Source organism: Haliotis rufescens, unplaced genomic scaffold, assembly GCF_023055435.1.
Source record: "Haliotis rufescens isolate VD_foot unplaced genomic scaffold, xgHalRufe1.0.p SCAF_15, whole genome shotgun sequence".
Classification (NCBI taxonomy): Eukaryota; Metazoa; Mollusca; class Gastropoda; order Lepetellida; family Haliotidae; genus Haliotis; species Haliotis rufescens.
In genome coordinates, this window is record NW_025963835.1 from 34,522,492 (window position 1) to 34,545,264 (window position 22,773).

The window sequence follows — 22,773 nt, forward strand, 5'->3', positions numbered from 1 at the left end:
TCAAGTCTGACAATGGCCCACCATTTACCAGTGACGAATACAAGAGATTTGCCAATTCACTCGCCTTCAAGATACAAAGAGTTACCCCTCTTTGGCCCCGTGCAAACGGAGGCATTGAACGCTTCGTTGGCTCCTTGAAAAAGCACGTGAAAGTGGCAAAGGCAAAAGGTGAGAACTGGAGAAAAGGTTTACAATCTTACCTCCGGTTGTACAGAACATCGCCTCATGAGACTACAGGAGTTGCCCCAGCGACATTATTGTTGAAACGAATCGTCAGGAACAAGCTACCACAGCTTCCCTACATCGATCCCTTGGCAGAGATTGTTAGCAGTCGAGATGCTGAACAGAAACAGAAAATGAAAACCTACCATGACCACAAACGGAATGTTCGACCGTGTAATCTACAAGTTGGTGACAATGTTTTGGTACACAGACCATTCAACATGGTGAAAGGAAACACACCATATGAAATTGACCCCATGATCATTGTGTCCCAGAAAGGCAGCATGTACACCGCAGAAGGAGGAGGGAGAACAGTGAGGAGAAACTCATCTTTTTTCAAGAAGCTTCCTTTAATGAACAATCAGTCAGATGATGACAACATGAGTGTCACTAGTGATGTTTACCAGCCTGAGAATGTGATCCAGCACAACCCCAGACAGCAGATGTACAGTCCGACCCATGACATTCCCGTGTCGACCCAGGCAGGTACGCGTGATGTCAAAGTGTCTGATATCCCATCAACGGCTGTCGATGTCAAAGAGACAGTAGTCGAACGTGATACAAGTCGCTCGAGTCCAGATAAACATACTATAGTCCGCAGATCGACCCGTGTCCGTAAAGTTCCGGATAGATTGGTTCTTTAAACAAACAAACAGTGACTGTGTTTGCATATTTTTGCTGGGTTTTTGTTAAATGTTGATTTTAATTCCTGAAATTCATCAGAGTGCATATGTTGTGATGTGATTTACATCAGCAAGAAAAATGGCAGTTTTAGTTATTACGGTCTAATTTGGAACTGTAGGTGAACAAGATATGTTCTGTGGACCAATTTTAATTTGTCTAAGTGAAAGCAGTGATGGTCAGAGACTTTACAGAGACCAGTGACAGTTATAATTTAATGTGCATCATTACCAAGTTACATTCTACAAAGAAGAGGATGTAATGTTTACGTTCCGTATTATACTCAGAATATGTGTTCCGCTACAATATGGAATCCGGGTATTAGTGTTACCCGAAACCGGAAGTCAGGTGTGTACGATCAGTGAATAAAAACCAATCATCATCACCTCGTGCTCTCGTAGTTAATGACAATACATCACAGACGGTAGCTGGTATAAAGACGATAGCTGGTATAAAGGCAGTAGCTGGTATAAAGACAGTAGCTGGTATAAAGACGGGAGCTGGTATAAAGACGGTAGCTGGTATAAAGACGGTAGCTTGTATAAAGGCAGTAGCTGATATAAAGACAGTAGCTGGTATAAAGGCAGTAGCTGGTATAAAGACAGTAGCTGGTATAAAGACGGTAGCTGGTATAAAGACGGTAGCTGGTATAAAGACGGCAGCTGGTATAAAGGCGGTAGCTGGTATAAAGGCGGGAGCTGGTGTAAAGACAGTAGTTGGTATAAAGGCGGGAGCTGGTGTAAAGGCGGTAGCTTGTATAAAGGCGGTAGTTGGTGTAAAGGCAGTAGTTGGTATAAAGACGGTAGCTGGTATAAAGACGGTAGCTGGTATAAAGACGGTAGCTGGTATAAAGATGGCAGTTGGTATGAAGACGGTTGCTGGTATAAAGACGGCAGCTGGTATAAAAACGGTAGTTGGTATAAAGGCGGTAGCTGGTATAAAGACGGTAGTTTGTATAAAGGCGGGAGCTGGTATAAAGACGGTAGTTTGTATAAAGGCAGTAGCTGGTATAAAGACGGGAGCTGGTATAAAGACGGCAGCTGGTATAAAGGCTTGACCTGAGATGCTTTTGCCAGCGAGAAGCCGGCCCCGAAGAGAAGGTAGAGTGACCATGCCATCTTCTCCTGGACATCCTTCCAGGTGAGCAGCGGCCGGAACGTTGGTTCTCCGACATCTGGAGATAAGACACACACACATACACTGTACATCCAGACGGAGGTCTGCCAGACACTGGGGACATCTGACCTGAGCATACAAGCACCAGGACCTACCACAGGACGTCCGGGGAACGTGGGCAGATACATACAACACTCCACGCTCGTTATTTGGGTCGACGCGAATAGCTTGAAATTGCTGATGCGGCGTAAAACAATATTCATTCATTCGCTATTTGGAGAATGGGAGTACCGGGGTCTCTGTCAGCTTTTAGTCATCAGTCGTATAGAAAATCGACAAGCAACTATTTCCAGGTTACCGTTCTACAGCATTACGATCCCACCACTACCAAGATCTTAAGTCTGCGTTCAAGTATGGGACTTGAGCTGAGCACTGAGATCGCTTTGTGGAAAGGATCACTAGTTAACAGTGTTGAAATCAAAAGTTAAAGGGAGCACCTTTGATATACAGTACCACAATTTCTCGTGAGGACGATCTCTGCCGTAAGTCACATGTCTCAAAGACAAGCAACGAGCTTTTGAGAGAACTCGCGACCTTTGGATTGGTAGCCCGACAGCTAAGCGACTGAGCTACGTCCACACTGTAAAACTTAGTGCAAATTTACCTGGTCATGCCTACGTTGTTACGGAACTGAACGAAAACGGTCGAATAAGTGACAGACACTAACGAAAGTTACGGGTAGGCATGGTGTCTCGTGACTTTAGTCACACTCGTCCCATTCCGTAATATACAAGATACCGAGTGGTGAGGAATGATCCGATATGGCGCGAACTGAAAACAGCTCCAGACGTCAGACGTCGAAATCTCGAGTACGCATGAATGATATGGTAGATCTATTTAATAAATTCGTCGAGTGAATTTTTGTGATAGGAAAGTGTGGTAGGGAACACTGTAAGGATAAAGTGGATAATAGTAAGGAACGAGGGAGGAATAAGCATGGCTAGTGACGACACAACGGTGAGTTCGCTTTTGAATCAGTACTGAAAAAATGTAACCGGTGAAAGTGGCTTGTGTGAATGTTCCAGGACAGTTTCCAGTAGCCAAAATATTCGACACAAAACCATTTCATCCTTTTTACTCGACGTTTTTGTGTGAAGAATATTATGAGCCGCTATAGAATCTATAATAGCCCCTAAACGAGTACCTGACCCTAGTGATCGCAAAGTGGTGATTGGTCGTAAAGGGGATCCAAGGGTTAACGATAGACTTCGGGTAATCTAATAGCCACTAAACGGGTTCCTAACCCTAATGATCGTAAAGGGGTGATTGATCGTAAAGGGGATCCAAGGGTTAACGATAGACTTCGGGTAATCTAATAGCCACTAAACGGGTTCCTAACCCTAATGATCGTAAAGGGGTGATTGATCGTAAAGGGGATCCAAGGGCTAAGGATAGAGTTCGGGTAATCTAATAGCCACTAAACGGGTTCCTAACCCTAATGATCGTAAAGGGGTGATTTATCGTAAAGGGGATCCAAGGGCTAAGGATAGAGTTCGGGTATTTTAATAGCCACTAAACGGGTTCCTAACCCTAATGATCGTAAAGGGGTGATTGATCGTAAAGGGGATCCAAGGGCTAAGGATAGAGTTCGGGTAATCTAATAGCCACTAAACGGGTTCCTAACCCTAATGATCATAAAGGGGTGATTGATCGTAAAGGGGATCCAAGGGCTAAGGATAGAGTTCGGGTAATCTAATAGCCACTAAACGGGTTCCTAACCCTAATGATCGTAAAGGGGTGATTGATCGTAAAGGGGATCCAAGGGCTAAGGATAGAGTTCGGGTAATCTAATAGCCACTAAACGGGTTCCTAACCCTAATGATCGTAAAGGGGTGATTGATCGTAAAGGGGATCCAAGGGCTAAGGATAGAGTTCGGGTAATCTAATAGCCACTAAACGGGTTCCTAACCCTAATGATCGTAAAGGGGTGATTGATCGTAAAGGGGATCCAAGGGCTAAGGATAGACTTCGGGTAATCTAATAGCCAATAAACGGGTTCCTAACCCTAATGATCGTAAAGGGGTGATTGATCGTAAAGGGGATCCAAGGGTTAAGGATAGAGTTCGGGTAATCTAATAGCCACTAAACGGGTTCCTAACCCTAATGATCGTAAAGGGGTGATTGATCGTAAAGGGGATCCAAGGGTTAACGATAGACTTCGGGGTAACCTACCCTAACACTTGCGACATTTGGATGTGTTCAGCACCACTAAATATCCCTAACAAACTACATTCTTGTGCATAATAATGAAAATTAATGCACCGAGAAAATAATATATGTATATTAGTTCCCATTTATAACCATTTTAGCCACTTGAATTACGAGGAAAACGAAATAAAAAATATATAAAAAATAAAAGTGCTTTCGTAAACTAGCGCTTGCTATAAAATGCGCCACCGCAGGCTATATTCAGTTAACAAATATTCAAAACTCTCAACACCGCTGGGCGTATTCAATGACATTGCGTGTGGGGATGATAGATCACTGGGAGGTGCTTATGCACCCGATGACCCCTGACGGTATAGGCCATTGTTTCGACGGTGTGACTGGCAACAAAATACTACAAGTTACGTCATAGGGTATTGTCACGTGTTTGAAAAGTTTGTGGTACTGTATTCAAAAGGTAAATCGAACATTATTTAAATATTAGTATAACAAATCCCACAAACCCCTATAATAAATAACCTGTCCTTGTAGCCAACTTGCTGATTTTCAGTAACAATATTTTCACTAGTATTTACCACTGCATATAGATTTAATGCAACATTCTACAACTGAGCATGAAATCATCACTATTGGTGATTGGTCCTGTTATCAGTGGAATTTAAGTCACCTCTACTATAGCCATAACATATTCTATTACTATCATAAACTGGAACATTTGTGATTTCCAATTAGAGGTTTTTTACTGACAGTGCCCTTGCAGCAGACTTGGGGTTAAATATGAAATCTTGAAGTGATATCCAAAGTATTAACATCTTAATTGTCGGCTGAATACATTAACTTGAGAAAAATATATTTTATATATATTCGGGATCAAACCACTTTTTTATATAATCTAGCACCCTCACAAAATTTTCGGCCCCTTAATATTGTAATATTTCCACAATTGTAAGACACTTACTACTTTCCCTTAACTCTACAGGTTATTACAGCTACAGCTCAATTCCTCAGGTTTACACCCGAGAACAAAGGAACAGGTGGAAATAATGGAAGAACGTGAAAAGCCAGGAAAACACAAGTACTCCGAATTTGGGAAACTGCCAAACGGAACTGGCAAGTACTTTTCTTCCCTTCAAACAAACTGTATACAAGTCAGGGTTATTGCATGACATCTCTTCTATCAATGGTCATCATAAATACGTTATTACCAATAGATCAATTATCAATCATAATGTTCTGTGTATTATTGTATGAAGAATATTATTTCCAAAATACATTCAGATGATGATGATGATTAGAAATTTCATTGCCTTATCCCTTCCATAAACGAACATATATAATAAAAAATTTAAAAGATATAAAAAATTACAGTTTGTAATTAAATGTTTACACAGGAGACGGACCAGCACCAGCACCAATCAGCCTAGTGACCAATGCAGTCATTGATATCTTAGGCCAGGACAACGTGACCCTTACTGGTGTGCCTGGCTCAATTGACACGACAATGCTGCAGGTGCTGGATCTAATGCCACCTACTGACAGGTACATCAATGATATGAGATAGCTTCCGGGTTAGAGACTAATTACAATTTTTTTTATGTTCTCATTATTATAACACAAAACAATAGGTTTGTTGAATTTGAAAAGAACATTTATGTGAAAATTACAATTAAAACTTTAATATTTTCTGTTGCAGGGAGATTGATGACACCGCCATGTCAGATCCACATCCTCATCCAGAAGGAGTCAACATGTATTCCAAGGAGCCAGATGTCACAGTGTCCCTCACTTCACCAACCGTGGAAACTCTGTTGAAGCAAAAATTAAGGCTTGAAATTGAATTCCTCACTTTGAAAAAGGAATACCTTATATTGAAAATCATGAAACTGAATTAGCTAAAAGTATCATACATGTTGTTTGGGGATTAAAGAATTATTTATATATTTGAATATTAAATGTCACAATACATGCTAAGGCCAATGTTAAGATTAAACAGATTCTGGTAGAAACACTATTGTGGAACATTTTTGCGAACTAGTACATTGCATGTAGAATATTGCATATTTAAGAGAGTGGGGGATAATTAAGATGATTAAAAACAAAAGATACTTTGCAAAGAATGTACTGCTGATACAAAGTTGATTTATTATGAGGAAATGTTGAAAATTACAATAAAATAATCTTACATGGAAAGTTGGTATTGGCAAAGTGCTCCCGGTATCTGAGTGCAGCTACTGGTGGAGCAGTCACTGCTTGAGCTCCATTCTGCCCATCAAGCCTGCCAAGTCCATCATGCCCATCAGTGGGCGGTACAGGGATATTAATATATTTCTGTCCTTTCATATGATGTGTAGGACAGCACATGCTATTACCACCTAAAATGTGAAATCATTAATGATAAATTAACATCATTACGCTTACCATTTAGGCTTTTACCTGGCCTCAGTTAAACATACAAATATTACTGTAAATAACAAATAACCCCATCATTCCTGATCATCTCCACATACACCTTAACAATTCTATACTTCAAGTATTTATGAATTTTTCCTTTTCTGCTCCCAGTCATTACCAATCTACAACTGCCTTAAGACATATATATATATATATTCACTTGATTTAGATACAAATGTCAATCTGATCAAGTTCATGTCCATGTACAAACTTCAATAGATGATGAGCCACTGCATTGTTCTTTTCATATTTTCAATGGCATTTGTTAACATAAATTCAAACAACCATGTTTGAAATAATTACGTAACTCAATAAAATCTTGTTGCTTTCAATCATTGCTTTCCTCTCTAGGAATTGTTATTTTATATATTTATTGTCATTTAGCTTTGTTACATGTTTGTTTTGTTGAACTTATTTGTGTGGCAATTAAATAGTGCACACAAATTAACATTTGTTGACCATATTTTTTACCTTACAAGCCTTCTCAGGTTTTAACCTGATTTCCCCATGGAGAACAGGAAACATAACATATCAGAGTGTAACCTGTAACATTAATCTTTAACAGGGTTTAAGAAATATATTTGTCTTTTTATTGATAACTGTCACTTGTTGAAGAAATAATTTTGATCACTCGAAAACACTAATTTACACTTTAGATTATTTAGGAAATTCATACTGGTAATGTTCATATAAAAATATTCTTAATGACCACAAATATTCAGCATGCTTACCAAAACAGCACATGATTACTTGTACATTTAGAACAACTAACATAAACATAATAATCGATGTTAAAATAAAAATATATGGTTATGGTGTGAATAATATTCCGTATTTTTTTAAGAATGTTTTTGTAATTGCTTCGATTATCCAGACCAAATATTGCGTTTGTGCTCTATGAAAAAAAGATGGGCAAATATGTAATCGAGGTAAATACAAGGGACATCACTCTAAGTTGTTGATTACGATCGGCAACGTAACACGAAACTTGACACTTTACATACCTGTTGTAGTTTGCTTGTGGTCCCGGCAATGGTCTTAGGAAAGGGTTAAGTAGCCACTTCTTGCAGGGGGAACCACTGTCACCGAGAAGACGACATCCGATGGGGACAACATTGCGCTCGAAAAGCTGGTAGAGCCCGCTGTTTGTCAACATGCGTGAATCGTGTGTCGATCCCGGCCACCGAGCAACAACGTCAATGACTCTGTCGTCGCTGTCAAAAGCGATCTGCGTATTTATACTGTGATAATGATGTCGGCTTACGTATTCATTTTCGTTTTCTGTTGGAGCCTGGATTTGTACGTGGGTTCCATCGATCACCCCGACAACTCCGCGAATGTGATAAAAGTTGGTTTGGTGACGCCTAATGTCCCCGAGTTGCATGGGGAAGCGGACAAACTGTTTCACAATCCTGTCAGATGACAAACTGGTGATGCACTTATGTACAACTCTGGAAATGGTGGGCTCGGTGACACCTTGATCATCTGCATTACACAACTGAAACTTTCCCGTTGCAAAGTACCTTAATGTGATCAGCGTCTTTTGTATCTCGACAAGTGCGTGGTTACGGTTAGTTGCAGGCTCCACGTCAGCTGCTATTAAATTAGCTACGTACCTAATGCCATTTCCATCTAAACGGTATCGCCGTATTAACTCCTCATCGTTGTATTCAAGGAGACTTTGTCTTCTTTCATGAAACGAACGACGCCCTAGCGGTACTTAAGTCAAATCTTAAAACTTAAGTCAGAAAAGGAGAAAAACTTAGTTTTTTTCAAGACTTAAGTTTTCTTCAGACTTAAGTTCTTTTATGAATACCGCCCCCGAATGATAAAATTGCAGTAATATTGTTTTACGCCACTTTAAGCAATGTTCCAACTGTGCCATGGCAGCCTGTCAGTAGTCAAGCCTGGTGCAGACAAACCATCGAGTGTTGTGTAAGTTAGTAACCTCTTGTCACAAATATGGATTATTTGGGGTCGAATCTTAATAGTTTACACAATTTGACAGCTGAATTTAGTGACTAAGAACACAAATACGTATATAATTTACCTACCATTTTGCTTCCGAAAACAGAACGGGGGATCAGCGGGACATATAAAGAGCAGAAAGCTGATGAAGATGGCAGGGGTCGAGTCTGACGCAAACCTGGATTGTAGAAACACTCAGATACGTCAAGCTTACATTGCCTTGGGGGTGGGTGATTGTGTGTGTGTGAGTGGGGGCATCTGGGTGTTTCTACCACCCTCACCCCCAGCCCCCACCCCCAGCCCCCACACATGGCAATGTAATCTTTATTCGAAAATTTAAGGGAGCACACCGTCACTTTGTGAAGATTTATGTTTTTCTCGTAGGTCTTTACTTTTCTTACATATTCTCACTAGGTAAGTAAAATTATCGAAAAATGAAATATTTTCTATTATGGTGTATTCTATACAAGGCGTATAAAGTGCATTTCGTGATATAAAAATAAAAACAGTTACACCCACACATTATTAATTCTTACACAGTATATTCGAAATTAAAAACATTAACGCGAATATACATGCATATCAATGATTATTAACAAAATCAACAGAGATAACATTTCTGAGATGATAAATACAAATGTGTACATTTAATCTTTCATGGGGATGAAAGAGCCTACTTTGGTTTAAAAATTCGTCCCCAGCCGCCAAAGTTTCCGAAATCTCTCGTGACCCACAGCACCGTGAGAAGTCCGAAGAATATCATCGTACACCACTGGGGAAACCTGTAGACAAGGAACTCAGTGAAATCAGGAGGAGTGAGTGAGTGAGAAGGGTTTTACGACGTTTATAAAACTATCCCAGCTATATCACGACTGGGACACACCAGACATGGGATTCATATGCGTGCACCCACTAGGGCAATCGAACCAGTGTCTTCGCCGTGGAGTCAACACTTTAACCGCTAGGCTACCCCACCACCCATAACTGATCCTTAGGGACAGCCTGTATGTATTCTAGCAACAGATACATATAAGATATTTACATTTTTTTTTGTTTTTATATTAAAACACACACACACACACACACACACACACACACACACACACACACACACACACACACACACACACACACACACACACACACACATGAGTTACTATTATAACAGTTACTTAACGGCGTTGAACGATACACGTAAAGTCAAATATGTTCTGAATACTAATTCTCTGGGTACTAATTCTGTTGACAAAGTACATGAATGCATTTACTCATGACTGTATACTGTGACTGTAAGGTAAAGTTATTTGTAATTATTCAGGAGATAACATATGTTTGGGGTTTTTTAACGCCGCACTCGGCAATATTCAAGCAATGTGACAGCCGCCTGCAAATATTCGAGTCTGGACCAGAAACCCTGTAATTGAAATTACGAGCGTCCGGGTGCTATCGCGCACAATCAACCAAGTCACAGGTCAACTCCCCAGCATTGGTTGCAGGGAACCTATGCTAACCCGGAATCTCTGCAGGGAGATGAGAAAAATGAGTTCAGAAAAATAAGCGAAAGGGGGTTCAGCAGGGCTGTATATTACCTCCTATATCATTTACCTTATTAGTCTATAGGATACAAAGTGAATGTAACAAGGCAGTTCACACTCACGATATCGGTCCAAGCTTCTTTAATTCTTCTTTTAGGGCGTCGTTGACTCTTCTGGTAGCGGTCTGGTTTGAGAATGTGCCGCAACATCTATATTGAACATATTATCTGTCATATATGTGCAGGGTAATAACAATAAATTTGTTGACTAATACGTTATGTCACGTGGTATGCCTATTCAGAGTTAGTGAGTGAATGGGTATGAATTTACGCCGCTTTTAGCAATATTCCAGCAGGATCCCGGCGAGGGACACCAGAAATGGGCTTCACACATTGTACTCATGTCGGGAATCGAACTCGAGCAACGAGTGAAGGCTAACCACTAGGCTGACCCACCGCCCCATAACCATTCCGAATAGAGTTGTAATCAGTCATAGAAGCCAGTCGGACTTGGCGACTAACACATTTCTGACAAGATGATTTGACAGGACTTTTGAATTTCATTTGAATGAAGTTTAATTAAACATCATTAACTGGAACTTCAGTAATTAGTGATCGAATAGTGTTTTAAGCAGCAATATTGCATCTATTCGTGGCCAGTAATTCAGAAATTTAATTCATCAGGAAGTGGTTTTTTTTTTTGGTATTCGGGCTTGAAGTACACTGTAGTGTTTCTAATGCTTTGCAGGGTTATGTCTCTTAGTCATGTTAGGATCCGGTTTTCGAGGTTTGATTTCGAACATCACGATTTATTTTAAAAAATGAAAAAAGATGTGCAACAAACAAACACTGCAAATCTCTGGACGCAAATCTTGAAATAAGACCGAAACAATTTAATGATTAATTGTGGAAGGAAATTAAGGAAATGTAGGAAGCTATTTTAGGCTAGTTAGAACCAATTGTGCGGCTAGCAGTACCTGCATCTGAGCATGTAGATCTGCATCCAGAACCACAGGAGGATGAGGACGAGGAGGGAGAGGGGGGCCCCGTACACCAACCACGCGCTGAACGTGACGGGGGAGGTGACGTTGTTGTTAGCGAAAATGCTGCAGGGGAAGAAATATATTGATCGAGTTGTGTTTTTCGCCGCTTTTAAAATAGTCCGGTAATATCACGACGTGTGACAGCAGATGTGGGCTTCACACATGGGAAACAATACCGCGGCTTCAGCGTGAGCAGCGAGCGCCTTAACGACTGACTAGCCTCAACTACCGCTCCTACCTTGTATTTATTTGGTACATTAATTATTATGGAGATTCCGGGTAAAATAAAAATATACGTCCCAAGCAACCTTGTAACATCTATCACGTGGTCAAGCGCAGTGACTTGGTGTTTGCATGGATAGATGCTCGTGATGTCAATCACCGGATTGACTGGTCCAGACTGTGTTATTTACAGATCAACGTTTTATAGTTTGAATATTGCTAAGTGTGGCGCTAAACAACAAACAAAAGATCGCATATGGTCATAAGAATAATAAAATAATTAATATGATCCACACAAACAGAACCTGATTACAATCGGCATTGTCGGCTGAGCCGAATCTTTTGATATCAAAACTATCAACCCGATGAAATCAAAACTATCAACCCGATTATATCAAATATATCAACCCGATAATATCAAATATATCAACCCGATTATATCAAATATACCAACCCGATTATATCAAATTTATCAACCCGATTATATCAAATATATCAACCCGATTATATCAAATATATCAACCCGATTGTATCAAATATATCAACGCGAGAGGATAAAACTGTAGAACTGTTGGCTTAAGATTATTTTTATCATCCAAAATCTTTCTTCCAATTTTATTAATTTGTACACAAGATATTAAACACAAAGGATTTTGTTAATAACGAATTCCGTACTTTATGGGCGACCCTGTCTGGATTCTACTGGACTTACATGTCGGTTTGGCCTTTCAACACGACGTTGGACCCAGTCCCCGTGAGCCCCGCTATACCGCCAATGTTGGCAGCAAAACAAATACTGAGCGACAGGGCTTTGGACATGCGCAGATGAAGGGTCTCGTCTTCGCTGGAACACGCAAGGCCCGGGAAAGTGATCACCACTCAATCCAACCGTTACGTCGACTTCCTCAATGTAGCTTTCTAAATATTCTAGTTTTCCAAAATAATTTACAAAATCACACATGCTGTTCACGTATATATTTCTTAACTGTTGAACCATATTCCTACATCAATAGCGTTATAGGTACCGTTAAGAAATGCTGAGATAATATTTACTTTGTTACAAGAATACACAGTCATGTCAATAGTAATTATGTACTTGTTTTTTTTAATCCAAGATTACACCAGAGCGACAAGGGACATGATTGACTGTCACCCTAGAAAGGGTATCTACACGTCACACGCGTCTCTGTAACTGTCGGGTATCTACACGTCACACGCGTCTCTGTAACTGTCGGGTATCTACACGTCACACGCGTCTCTGTAACTGTCGGGTGTCTACACGTCACACGCGTCTCTGTAACTGTCGGGTATCTACACGTCACGTGCGTCTCTGTAACTGTCGGGTATCTACACGTCACACGCGTCTCTGTAACTGTCGGGTATCTACACGTCACACGCGTCTCTGTAACTGTCGGGTATCTACACGTCACACGCGTCTCTGTAACTGTCGGGTATCTACATGTGTCTATCTGGTACGTCTGTCTAACCTGTATCAACGAGGGGAACCATACGTACCTGGTGGGGGACGACGGGGAGCGCTGAGCTGCTGCGGTTCTTTCCTTACAGTCAACGTCTCCTTCGGCAGGTTTACCCGGGTCGTTGTCTGGAGCGAGCGTCGCCAGCTCGTAAGAGTTACTTGCTACGAATAAACGCAAGATTACACCAATGCGAAGTGAGTCATTACTTGTGCTGTTGTTGTCCCAGTCGTGGTGGAAGCTATGTTTGTAAACTATCATGAAACTTGATGATATATTGCTATGCGTGAAGCTACAATGGTAGGCATCACACATTAGACCAAGGTGTGGAATAGAACACGGGTCTTTGTCGTTTCGAGCCAACGCTTTGACCAATGGGCCTCTCGAGCAGCCATGTTGGTAACAACATCATACAACACCCGTGAACATCCGAGCTCTGATTGGTCTTCAGCAACCCATGCTTGTCGTAAGACACGACCAACGCGGTCGGGTGGTCAGGCTCGCTGACTTGGTTGATGCATGTCATCGTATCTCAATTACATAGATCGATGCTCTTGATGTCAATCACTGGATTTTCTGGTCCAGACTCGAATATTTTCTGACCGCCGTCACATAGCTTGAATATGGCTGAGTGTTAAACAAACCTACCCACAAACAAAACATCCTATATCGGCGGTAATGTATATATGTTATATCGTTCCCTAGGCTTAATACATTTGGAGATTTAACGAACGCTTCCAACAGAGTTGATGTCGTCTTACAATGCTCGATGTCCTTATCCTTGTCCTGGCCGCCATGACCGGAAGTCTTCAGTTGCTGCAGAATTGTGAGCACTATGGGAGTCATCATGGCGGTGGTGGCGGTGTTGGAGATCCACACGGACAGGAACCACGTGACCGCCATCAGCCCCGCCATCAACCTGAAACATACTCGCACATGTGGGTTTGGGGATCTTTTTACTCCCAATGATCACACATGGAGATCGAAGGATTAACTGATTTTTTATCTCGTCTTTTATTTATTCAACGTCCCCAAATTTTACAAATGCGAACTGTTAGATCTACTTCCTGCAGGGTCTGTTGACAAAATGAAGTTGAAAGTGGTGTGGGGTTTGATATACACAGCCTACTGAGAGCAACATTTTGTAATGGAGATGCATTCCCACAAGCCGACACGGTCTTGTCCACCGATCCTTATGCATGTTTAATCAAATATGTTTTCATTTGCACACCAACACGTATAATTATGTATTTATGGCCTCATGGAGAATTGGGTAATCGGAGGTGGGGTTAAACGTCGCGCTTGAGATTATTGCAGCTTTTTAATGACCTGCATGCACGTGTGCGTGCACGTGTGTGTGCGTGCGTGTGTGGGCATGTGTCTGCGCGCGCGTGCTTACACGTGTGCTAGCGTACGTACGTGCGTGTCTGTTTGGGACTGTTTGTACCACTCCGCACTTTATAGTGCTAGCTCTCTGTGATATCATGTCGCAGTTAAACATGGATAACCCACTCAGACACAGTATTCTGACTCTGAGCCGACCAGTCCTTGTATATCCTCTTTATGCCGAGCGCCAGGCAGGGTATAAACAAGTACCATCTTTTGGGCCGACGCAGCCCAGGGATCGAACTCTCGGCCTTCCGCTTTTAGGGCAGATGATCTTTCAGGAAGGACAGCATGAAACACGTTTCGAAAAGGTCAACTGTGAGCAATACGTATTAACAAACATGTCCGGTGTCATTGCTTTAGGAGAATGTGGTCAATATCTCACTCAATCTCAATTCAATCAGTTACCGTCTTGGTTCTGCACCAACAAGCACCAGGATCCGCAGCGCTATACGCCTGTGGAGTCCCCAGGTTTCTATGGCGACGGCCAGAATGAGACTCCCAAAGCACATCACAGACGTGTCCTGAAAACGAAGAAACAATTACATCGACGTATCTAACATCTGTTTAAGATATTAAGTTTATATCACATTTTTTTCATTAAACATAAAACTATATATTTGCAGGTACTGCTCAATATGTTTAGTCTCAATTTATGCATTTTCGTAGGATCAAATCAACATCGCTTCATATAAAGTCCAAGCTTCTAGGTTATATACACATGTTGCTGGTTGTATAACTACTCGGGTATAGGCAGGTTGCTGGTTGTATAACTACTCAGGTATAGGCAGGTTGCTGGTTGTATAACTACTCAGGTATAGGCAGGTTGCTGGTTGTATAACTACTCAGGTATCAGGAGGTTGCTGGTTGTATAACTACCCGGGTATAGGCAGGCTGCTGGTTGTATAACTACTCGGGTATAGGCAGGTTGCTGGTTGTATAACTACTCGGGTATCAGGAGGTTGCTGGTTCTATAACTACTCAGGTATCAGGAGGTTGCTGGTTGTATAACTACTCAGGTAAAGGCAGGTTGCTGGTTGTATAACTACTCGGGTATAGGCAGGTTGCTGGTTGTATAACTACTCAGGTATAGGCAGGTTGATGGTTGTATAACTACTCAGGTATAGGCAGGCTGCTGGTTGTATAACTACTCGGGTATAGGCAGGTTGCTGGTTGTATAACTACTCGGGTATAGGCAGGTTGCTGGTTGTATAACTACTCAGGTATAGGCAGGTTGCTGGTTATATAACTACTCAGGTATAGGCAGGCTGCTGGTTGTATAACTACTCAGGTATCAGGAGGTTGCTGGTTATATAGCTACTCAGGTATTTGCAGGTTGCTGGTTGTATAACTACTCAGGTATAGGCAGGTTGCTGGTTATATAACTGCTCAGGTATAGGCAGGCTGCTGGTTGTATAACTACTCAGGTATCAGGAGGTTGCTGGTTGTATAACTACTCGGGTATAGGCAGGCTGCTGGTTGTATAACTACTCAGGTATAGGCAGGTTGCTGGTTGTATAACTACTCAGGTATCAGCAGGTTGCTGGTTGTATAACTACTCAGGTATCAGGAGGTTGCTGGTTGTATAACTACACGGGTATAGGCAGGCTACTGGTTGTATAACTACTCGGGTATCAGGAGGTTGCTGGTTGTATAACTACTCGGGTATCAGGAGGTTGCTGGTTCTATAACTACTCAGGTATCAGGAGGTTGCTGGTTGTATAACTACTCAGGTAAAGGCAGGTTGCTGGTTGTATAACTACTCGGGTATAGGCAGGTTGCTGGTTGTATAACTACTCAGGTATAGGCAGGCTGCTGGTTGTATAACTACTCGGGTATAGGCAGGTTGCTGGTTGTATAACTACTCGGGTATAGGCAGGTTGCTGGTTGTATAACTACTCAGGTATAGGCAGGTTGCTGGTTATATAACTACTCAGGTATAGGCAGGCTGCTGGTTGTATAACTACTCAGGTATCAGGAGGTTGCTGGTTATATAGCTACTCAGGTATTTGCAGGTTGCTGGTTGTATAACTACTCAGGTATAGGCAGGTTGCTGGTTATATAACTGCTCAGGTATAGGCAGGCTGCTGGTTGTATAACTACTCAGGTATCAGGAGGTTGCTGGTTATATAACTACTCAGGTATTTGCAGGTTGCTGGTTGTATAACTACTCAGGTATAGGCTGGTTGCTGGTTATATAACTACTCAGGTATAGGCAGGTTGCTGGTTGTATAACTACTCAGGTATAGGCAGGTTGCTGTTTATATAACTACTCAGCTATAGGCAGGCTGCTGGTTGTATAACTACTCAGGTATAGGCAGGTTGCTGGTTGTATAACTACTCAGGTATAGGCAGGCTGCTGGTTGTATAACTACTCGGGTATAGGCAGGTTGCTGGTTGTATAACTACTCAGGTATAGGCAGGTTGCTGGTTATATAACTACTCAGGTATAGGCAGGCTGCTGGTTGTATAACTACTCAGGTATCAGCAGGTTCCTGGTTGTATAACTACTCAGGTATAGGCAGGCTGCTGGTTGTATAACTACTCAGGTATTTGCAGGTTGCTGGTTGTATAACTACTCGGGTATAGGCAGGTTGCTGGTTATATAACTACTCAGGCATAGGCAGGCTGCTGGTTGTATAACTACTCAGGTATAGGCAGGCTGCTGGTTGTATAACTACTCGGGTATAGGCAGGTTGCTGGTTGTATAACTACTGAGGTAAAGGCAGGCTGCTGGTTGTATAACTACTCGGGTATAGGCAGGTTGCTGGTTGTACAAGTACTCGGGTATATGCAGGTTGCTGGTTGTATAACGACTCAGGTATAGGCAGGCTGTTGGTTGTATAACTACTCGGGTATAGGCAGGTTGCTGGTTGTATAACTACTCAGGTATAGGCAGGCTGCTGGTTGTATAACTACTCAGGTATCAGGAGGTTGCTGGTTGTATAACTACTCAGGTAAAGGCAGGTTGCTGGTTGTATAAGTACTCGGGTATAGGCAGGTTGCTGGTTGTACAAGTACTCGGGTATATGCAGGTTGCTGGTTGTATAACGACTCAGGTATAGGCAGGCTGCTGGTTGTATAACTACTCGGGTATAGGCAGGTTGCTGGTTGTATAACTACTCAGGTATAGGCAGGTTGCTGGTTGTATAACTACTCGGGTATAGGCAGGTTGCTGGTTGTATAACTACTCAGGTAAAGGCAGGTTATTGGTTGTATAACTACTCGGGTATAGGCAGGTTGCTGGTTGTATAACTACTCAGGTATCAGGAGGTTGCTGGTTGTATAACTACTCAGGTATCAGGAGGTTGCTGGTTGTATAACTACTCAGGTATAGGCAGGTTGCTGGTTGTATAACTACTCGGGTATCAGGAGGTTGCTGGTTGTATAACTACTCAGGTATCAGGAGGTTGCTGGTTGTATAACTACTCAGGTAAAGGCAGGTTGATGGTTGTATAACTACTCGGGTATAGGCAGGTTGCTGGTTGTATAACTACTCAGGTATAGGCAGGCTGCTGGTTGTATAACTACTCGGGTATAGGCAGGTTGCTGGTTGTATAACTACTCGGGTATAGGCAGGTTGCTGGTTGTATAACTACTCAGGTATAGGCAGGTTGCTGGTTATATAACTACTCAGGTATAGGCAGGCTGCTGGTTGTATAACTACTCAGGTATCAGGAGGTTGCTGGTTATATAACTACTCAGGTATTTGCAGGTTGCTGGTTGTATAACTACTCAGGTATAGGCAGGTTGCTGGTTATATAACTACTCAGGTATAGGCAGGCTGCTGGTTGTATAACTACTCAGGTATCAGGAGGTTGCTGGTCATATAACTACTCAGGTATTTGCAGGTTGCTGGTTGTATAACTACTCAGGTATAGGCAGGTTGCTGGTTATATAACTACTCAGGTATAGGCAGGTTGCTGGTTGTATAACTACTCAGGTATAGGCAGGTTGCTGGTTGTATAACTACTCAGGTATAGGCAGGTTGCTGGTTATATAACTACTCAGGTATAGGCAGGCTGCTGGTTGTATAACTACTCAGGTATAGGCAGGTTGCTGGTTGTATAACTACTCAGGTATAGGCAGGCTGCTGGTTGTATAACTACTCGGGTATAGGCAGGTTGCTGGTTGTATAACTACTCAGGTATAGGCAGGTTGCTGGTTATATAACTACTCAGGTATAGGCAGGCTGCTGGTTGTATAACTACTCAGGTATCAGGAGGTTGCTGGTTATATAACTACTCAGGTATAGGCAGGTTGCTGGTTGTATAACTACTCAGGTATAGGCAGGTTGCTGGTTATATAACTACTCAGGTATTTGCAGGTTGCTGGTTGTATAACTACTCGGGTATAGGCAGGTTACTGGTTATATAACTACTCAGGTATAGGCAGGCTGCTGGTTGTATAACTACTCGGGTATAGGCAGGTTGCTGGTTGTATAACTACTCAGGTATAGGCAGGCTGCTGGTTGTATAACTACTCGGGTATAGGCAGGTTGCTGGTTGTATAACTACTCAGGTAAAGGCAGGCTGCTGGTTGTATAAGTACTCGGGTATAGGCAGGCTGCTGGTTGTACAAGTACTCGGGTATATGCAGGTTGCTGGTTGTATAACTACTCAGGTATAGGCAGGCTGTTGGTTGTATAACTACTCGGGTATAGGCAGGTTGCTGGTTGTATAACTACTCAGGTATAGGCAGGCTGCTGGTTGTATAACTACTCAGGTATCAGGAGGTTGCTGGTTGTATAACTACTCAGGTAAAGGCAGGTTGCTGGTTGTATAAGTACTCGGGTATAGGCAGGTTGCTGGTTGTACAAGTACTCGGGTATATGCAGGTTGCTGGTTGTATAACGACTCAGGTATAGGCAGGCTGCTGGTTGTATAACTACTCGGGTATAGGCAGGCTGCTGGTTGTATAACTACTCAGGTATAGGCAGGTTGCTGGTTGTATAACTACTCGGGTATAGGCAGGTTGCTGGTTGTATAACTACTCAGGTAAAGGCAGGTTATTGGTTGTATAACTACTCGGGTATAGGCAGGTTGCTGGTTGTATAACTACTCAGGTATCAGGAGGTTGCTGGTTGTATAACTACTCAGGTATCAGGAGGTTGCTGGTTGTATAACTACTCAGGTAAAGGCAGGTTATTGGTTGTATAACTACTCAGGTATTTGCAGGTTGTTGGTTGTATAACTACTCGGGTATAGGCAGGTTTGTTGCTGACATTGAGGTGTGTTGCTGACATTAAGGTGTGTTGCTGACATTGAGGTGTGTTGCTGACATTTAGGTGTGTTGCTGACAGTGAGGTGTGTTGCTGACATTTGCGTGTGTTGCTGACATTGGGGTATGTTGCTGACATTGAGGTGTGTTGCTGACATTGAGGTTTGTTGCTGACATTGGCGTGTGTTGCTGACATTGGGGTATGTTGTTGACATTGAGGTGTGTTGCTGACATTGAGGTGTGTTGCTGACATTGGCGTGTGTTGCTGACATTGGGGTATGTTGCTGACATTGAGGTGTGTTGCTGACATTGAGGTGTGTTGCTGACATTGAGGTATGTTGCTGACTTTGAGGTGTGTTGCTGACATTGAGGTATGTTGCTGACATTGAGGTGTGTTCCTGACATTGTGGTATGTTGCTGATACTTAGGTGTATTGACGACATCGCTGCTACTCACGTTGACGTATGTTGCTGACACCGTTTTGGCTGAGAGCAGTCCCATCATGGGGAAGAGGAAGATGGGGATGAGAGACGTGGCTGCGATGGGCACGGCCTCCGTGACCCAGAACACGGCCATCACCAAGATCACGTAGGCGCAGTCGGTTTTCTGAACGATGGTGACATTGATGTTTTAATAATCCTTTTGAAAAGGGAATTTTTAATACTAAATGTGATGCTGTTTATAGACGAAGAGGTTAATTGTGGAACCGTTGTGTTGTCTCAAGGATTGCACCAAATACGGTTATGAGGGAAGTGTTTGTAAGACAAACAATATAACTTTTAAAAAATTGTTACTCGAGACTCGATCTTCACATGACACATTGAAGTTTTCTGAGGACTCGATCTTCGCATGACACAAGGGAGCCGAAAAATTGTTACATAATCCTTTTGGTATTTTAAAAAGAACGAGATAAATTGGTATCGGTAATACAAGAAACTCCTCACCGGATCATTCACTACGACAGGAAGCGGCAGCAGCACTAATGGAATCAGGAAAACTATGAAAACATTGCGCAGAGCCCACAACTGCATTCGTATCGTTGGTCTACCACATTGTCCCACGACTGTGTCCAGGCCGTGCTGTGTGACTGGCGGAGGCGGAGGCTGAGGCTGCTGGCTGTGGCTGCTGTTCGTGGGAGGGTCCATATTGCCACGCCTGGAGTCGTCAGTTGCCCGGCGCCTGATGACTGTTACACCTGTTAATAATAAATGTGATTTCTGCCACAACCCTATTCACCAAAAAGTGTTCTGAAACTGAGCATAGAGTAGCGGTAAAGCCACAGTTGGAAATATAATGATGAAAGAGCCTTGTCCTACCTGGAGACTCGATCTTCACATGACACAATAACTGTCTCCTAAAGACTCGATCTTCACATGACACAATGAAAGTCTCCTGGAGACTCGATCTTCACATGACACAATACATGTCTCCTACAGACTCGAACTTCACATGACACAATGAAAGTTTCCTGGAGACTCGATCTGCACGTGAAATAATGAAGTCTTCAGGAGGCTCGACCTTCACAAGACACAATAAAAGTCTCCTGGAGACTCGATCTTCGCATGACACAATGAAATTCTCCAGGAAATTCTCCAGGAAGATCATCAGGCTGACCTCTTGTTTCTTCCTCATGATAAGGTAAGACGCAAAACATATAAATACGCTTTAACCGTAGTTGATGTGGCTAGTTGGTACAAAGAGGCTGAGCCATTAACCTCGAAAGGTTCAACAGAAGTACCAAATGCACTGAGCAGCATATATACTGAACAACAAAAGTTCCTGTGACATTGAATAAGATTTATTGCAGAGTTATGTTTTTTCCCAAATCTGAAACAATTTCGGTTTGCAACACATAAAAGACTCCTGTAAGTGTTCAAATGGTTTAATTTGCCATACTGACTTCAGGAAATGCGTGATTTCATTAAAAAAAACACGAACATGCCAAAATGTCAATTTACAAATCAATAGCGTGTGTGTCCACCTCTGGTTGCGATGCAAGCAACACATCTTCGTCTGATGGAATGGACCAGGCGTCGCACAAAGTCCTGTGGGATATCTCTCCCTATCTGCTGGAGCATGTTTCGAAGTTCCTGGAGTGTTTGTGGAACACGTGGTTGACGTCATCCCACATGTGCTCGATTGGTGAGATATTTGTCGAGGGCCAGGGATGCTTCTTGCAGTCACTGTTGCTGGCTGGAATCGATTTTGTAGGTGTGTTGTTCGAATCCAGTTGTCTTGTCGATTATTGGTTACGCGTGGCCTGCCACTCCGAGGATGGTCTCTGACTGCATTCGTCTGTTGCCAACGTTGCCATGAACACCAAATGGTGTTTCTGTAGACGTTAAATTGTCTTGCAACATCACGTTGACTCGATCCTGCTTCAAGCATACCAATGGCTTGCAGACGCTCATTTTCGGACAGGCGTGGCATTTCGTAATGTTGAATAATTGCGTAATTTTGATGTTTTTCTGAGTGGTTGTTGTCAGCACGATGCTAAACAATGCATATTGAATCCTGTTAATGCACATGTTTTATACCGATTCTTGGGGAGTGAAATGCATGGGGCTTGCATAAAAGTCAACTTTTGCATGGAATGCATGCATTTTTGTAGCATTTGCGTTATTGTGACTTGATTCCATACATGTACTACAATATTGAAAACCAAACTTTACTTGTTTGAAAAATACACTGAAATATTGGTGTCACAGGAACTTTTGTTGTTGAGTATAAAAACGCAGACCATTAAAATGGCCTAAATTATTCCAAGTAGATTCTGGTCGCGAGTTTGTGGGATCAGTAACTAAAATATTAACAAAAACACGTTGTCGCAATCAGGCGTGGTGAAAAAGAGGCCCACCGTAGCCAAGCTATTGTTGAAAGATTTAACCAGACATTAGCAGAACGTTTGTTTGGCTATCAGTATGGGATTGAAATGATATCGGAACGATTGAGATGAACCGAATGGGTGACACGATTATCAGCTGTTGTATCAGCGCTGAATAATGAAGTAACGAGATTAATCGGGAAGAAACCATTCAATGCGATTAAAATGAAATCTGTGACATCCGAATCTTCACCACCGAGGAGAGGCAAAGAACAAAAACTTCCTAATAGAGTACGCGTAAGATATTTATACCAGCCGGGTGAACTCGAAGGAGGCCAACGTCGTGCAACCCATCTGATTTGGACTCATAAGATATACAACATTAGTCGATTGGCTATGAAAGCA

At 42.2% G+C, this 22,773-nt stretch overlaps 1 protein-coding gene across 2 annotated transcripts in view; it reads right to left on the minus strand.

Moving 5' to 3' along the window:
* The window catches only part of LOC124151874 (solute carrier family 13 member 5-like), a 42,882-nt gene that overhangs the window by 14,723 nt on the left and 5,386 nt on the right, over window positions 1–22,773 (minus strand). For both annotated transcript variants that reach the window (XM_046524549.2, XM_048396499.1), the window contains exons 2-12: window positions 20,489–20,739; window positions 20,001–20,150; window positions 14,733–14,848; window positions 13,700–13,857; window positions 12,979–13,102; window positions 12,176–12,307; window positions 11,176–11,304; window positions 10,322–10,408; window positions 9,342–9,446; window positions 8,751–8,842; window positions 1,962–2,077 (exon numbers count right to left, since the gene is read on the minus strand). In XM_046524549.2, the coding sequence (XP_046380505.2) occupies window positions 1,962–2,077; window positions 8,751–8,842; window positions 9,342–9,446; window positions 10,322–10,408; window positions 11,176–11,304; window positions 12,176–12,307; window positions 12,979–13,102; window positions 13,700–13,857; window positions 14,733–14,848; window positions 20,001–20,150; window positions 20,489–20,689 (1,410 nt within the window). In that variant the 5' untranslated portion in view covers window positions 20,690–20,739. The remainder of the gene's footprint in view (window positions 1–1,961; window positions 2,078–8,750; window positions 8,843–9,341; window positions 9,447–10,321; window positions 10,409–11,175; window positions 11,305–12,175; window positions 12,308–12,978; window positions 13,103–13,699; window positions 13,858–14,732; window positions 14,849–20,000; window positions 20,151–20,488; window positions 20,740–22,773) is intronic.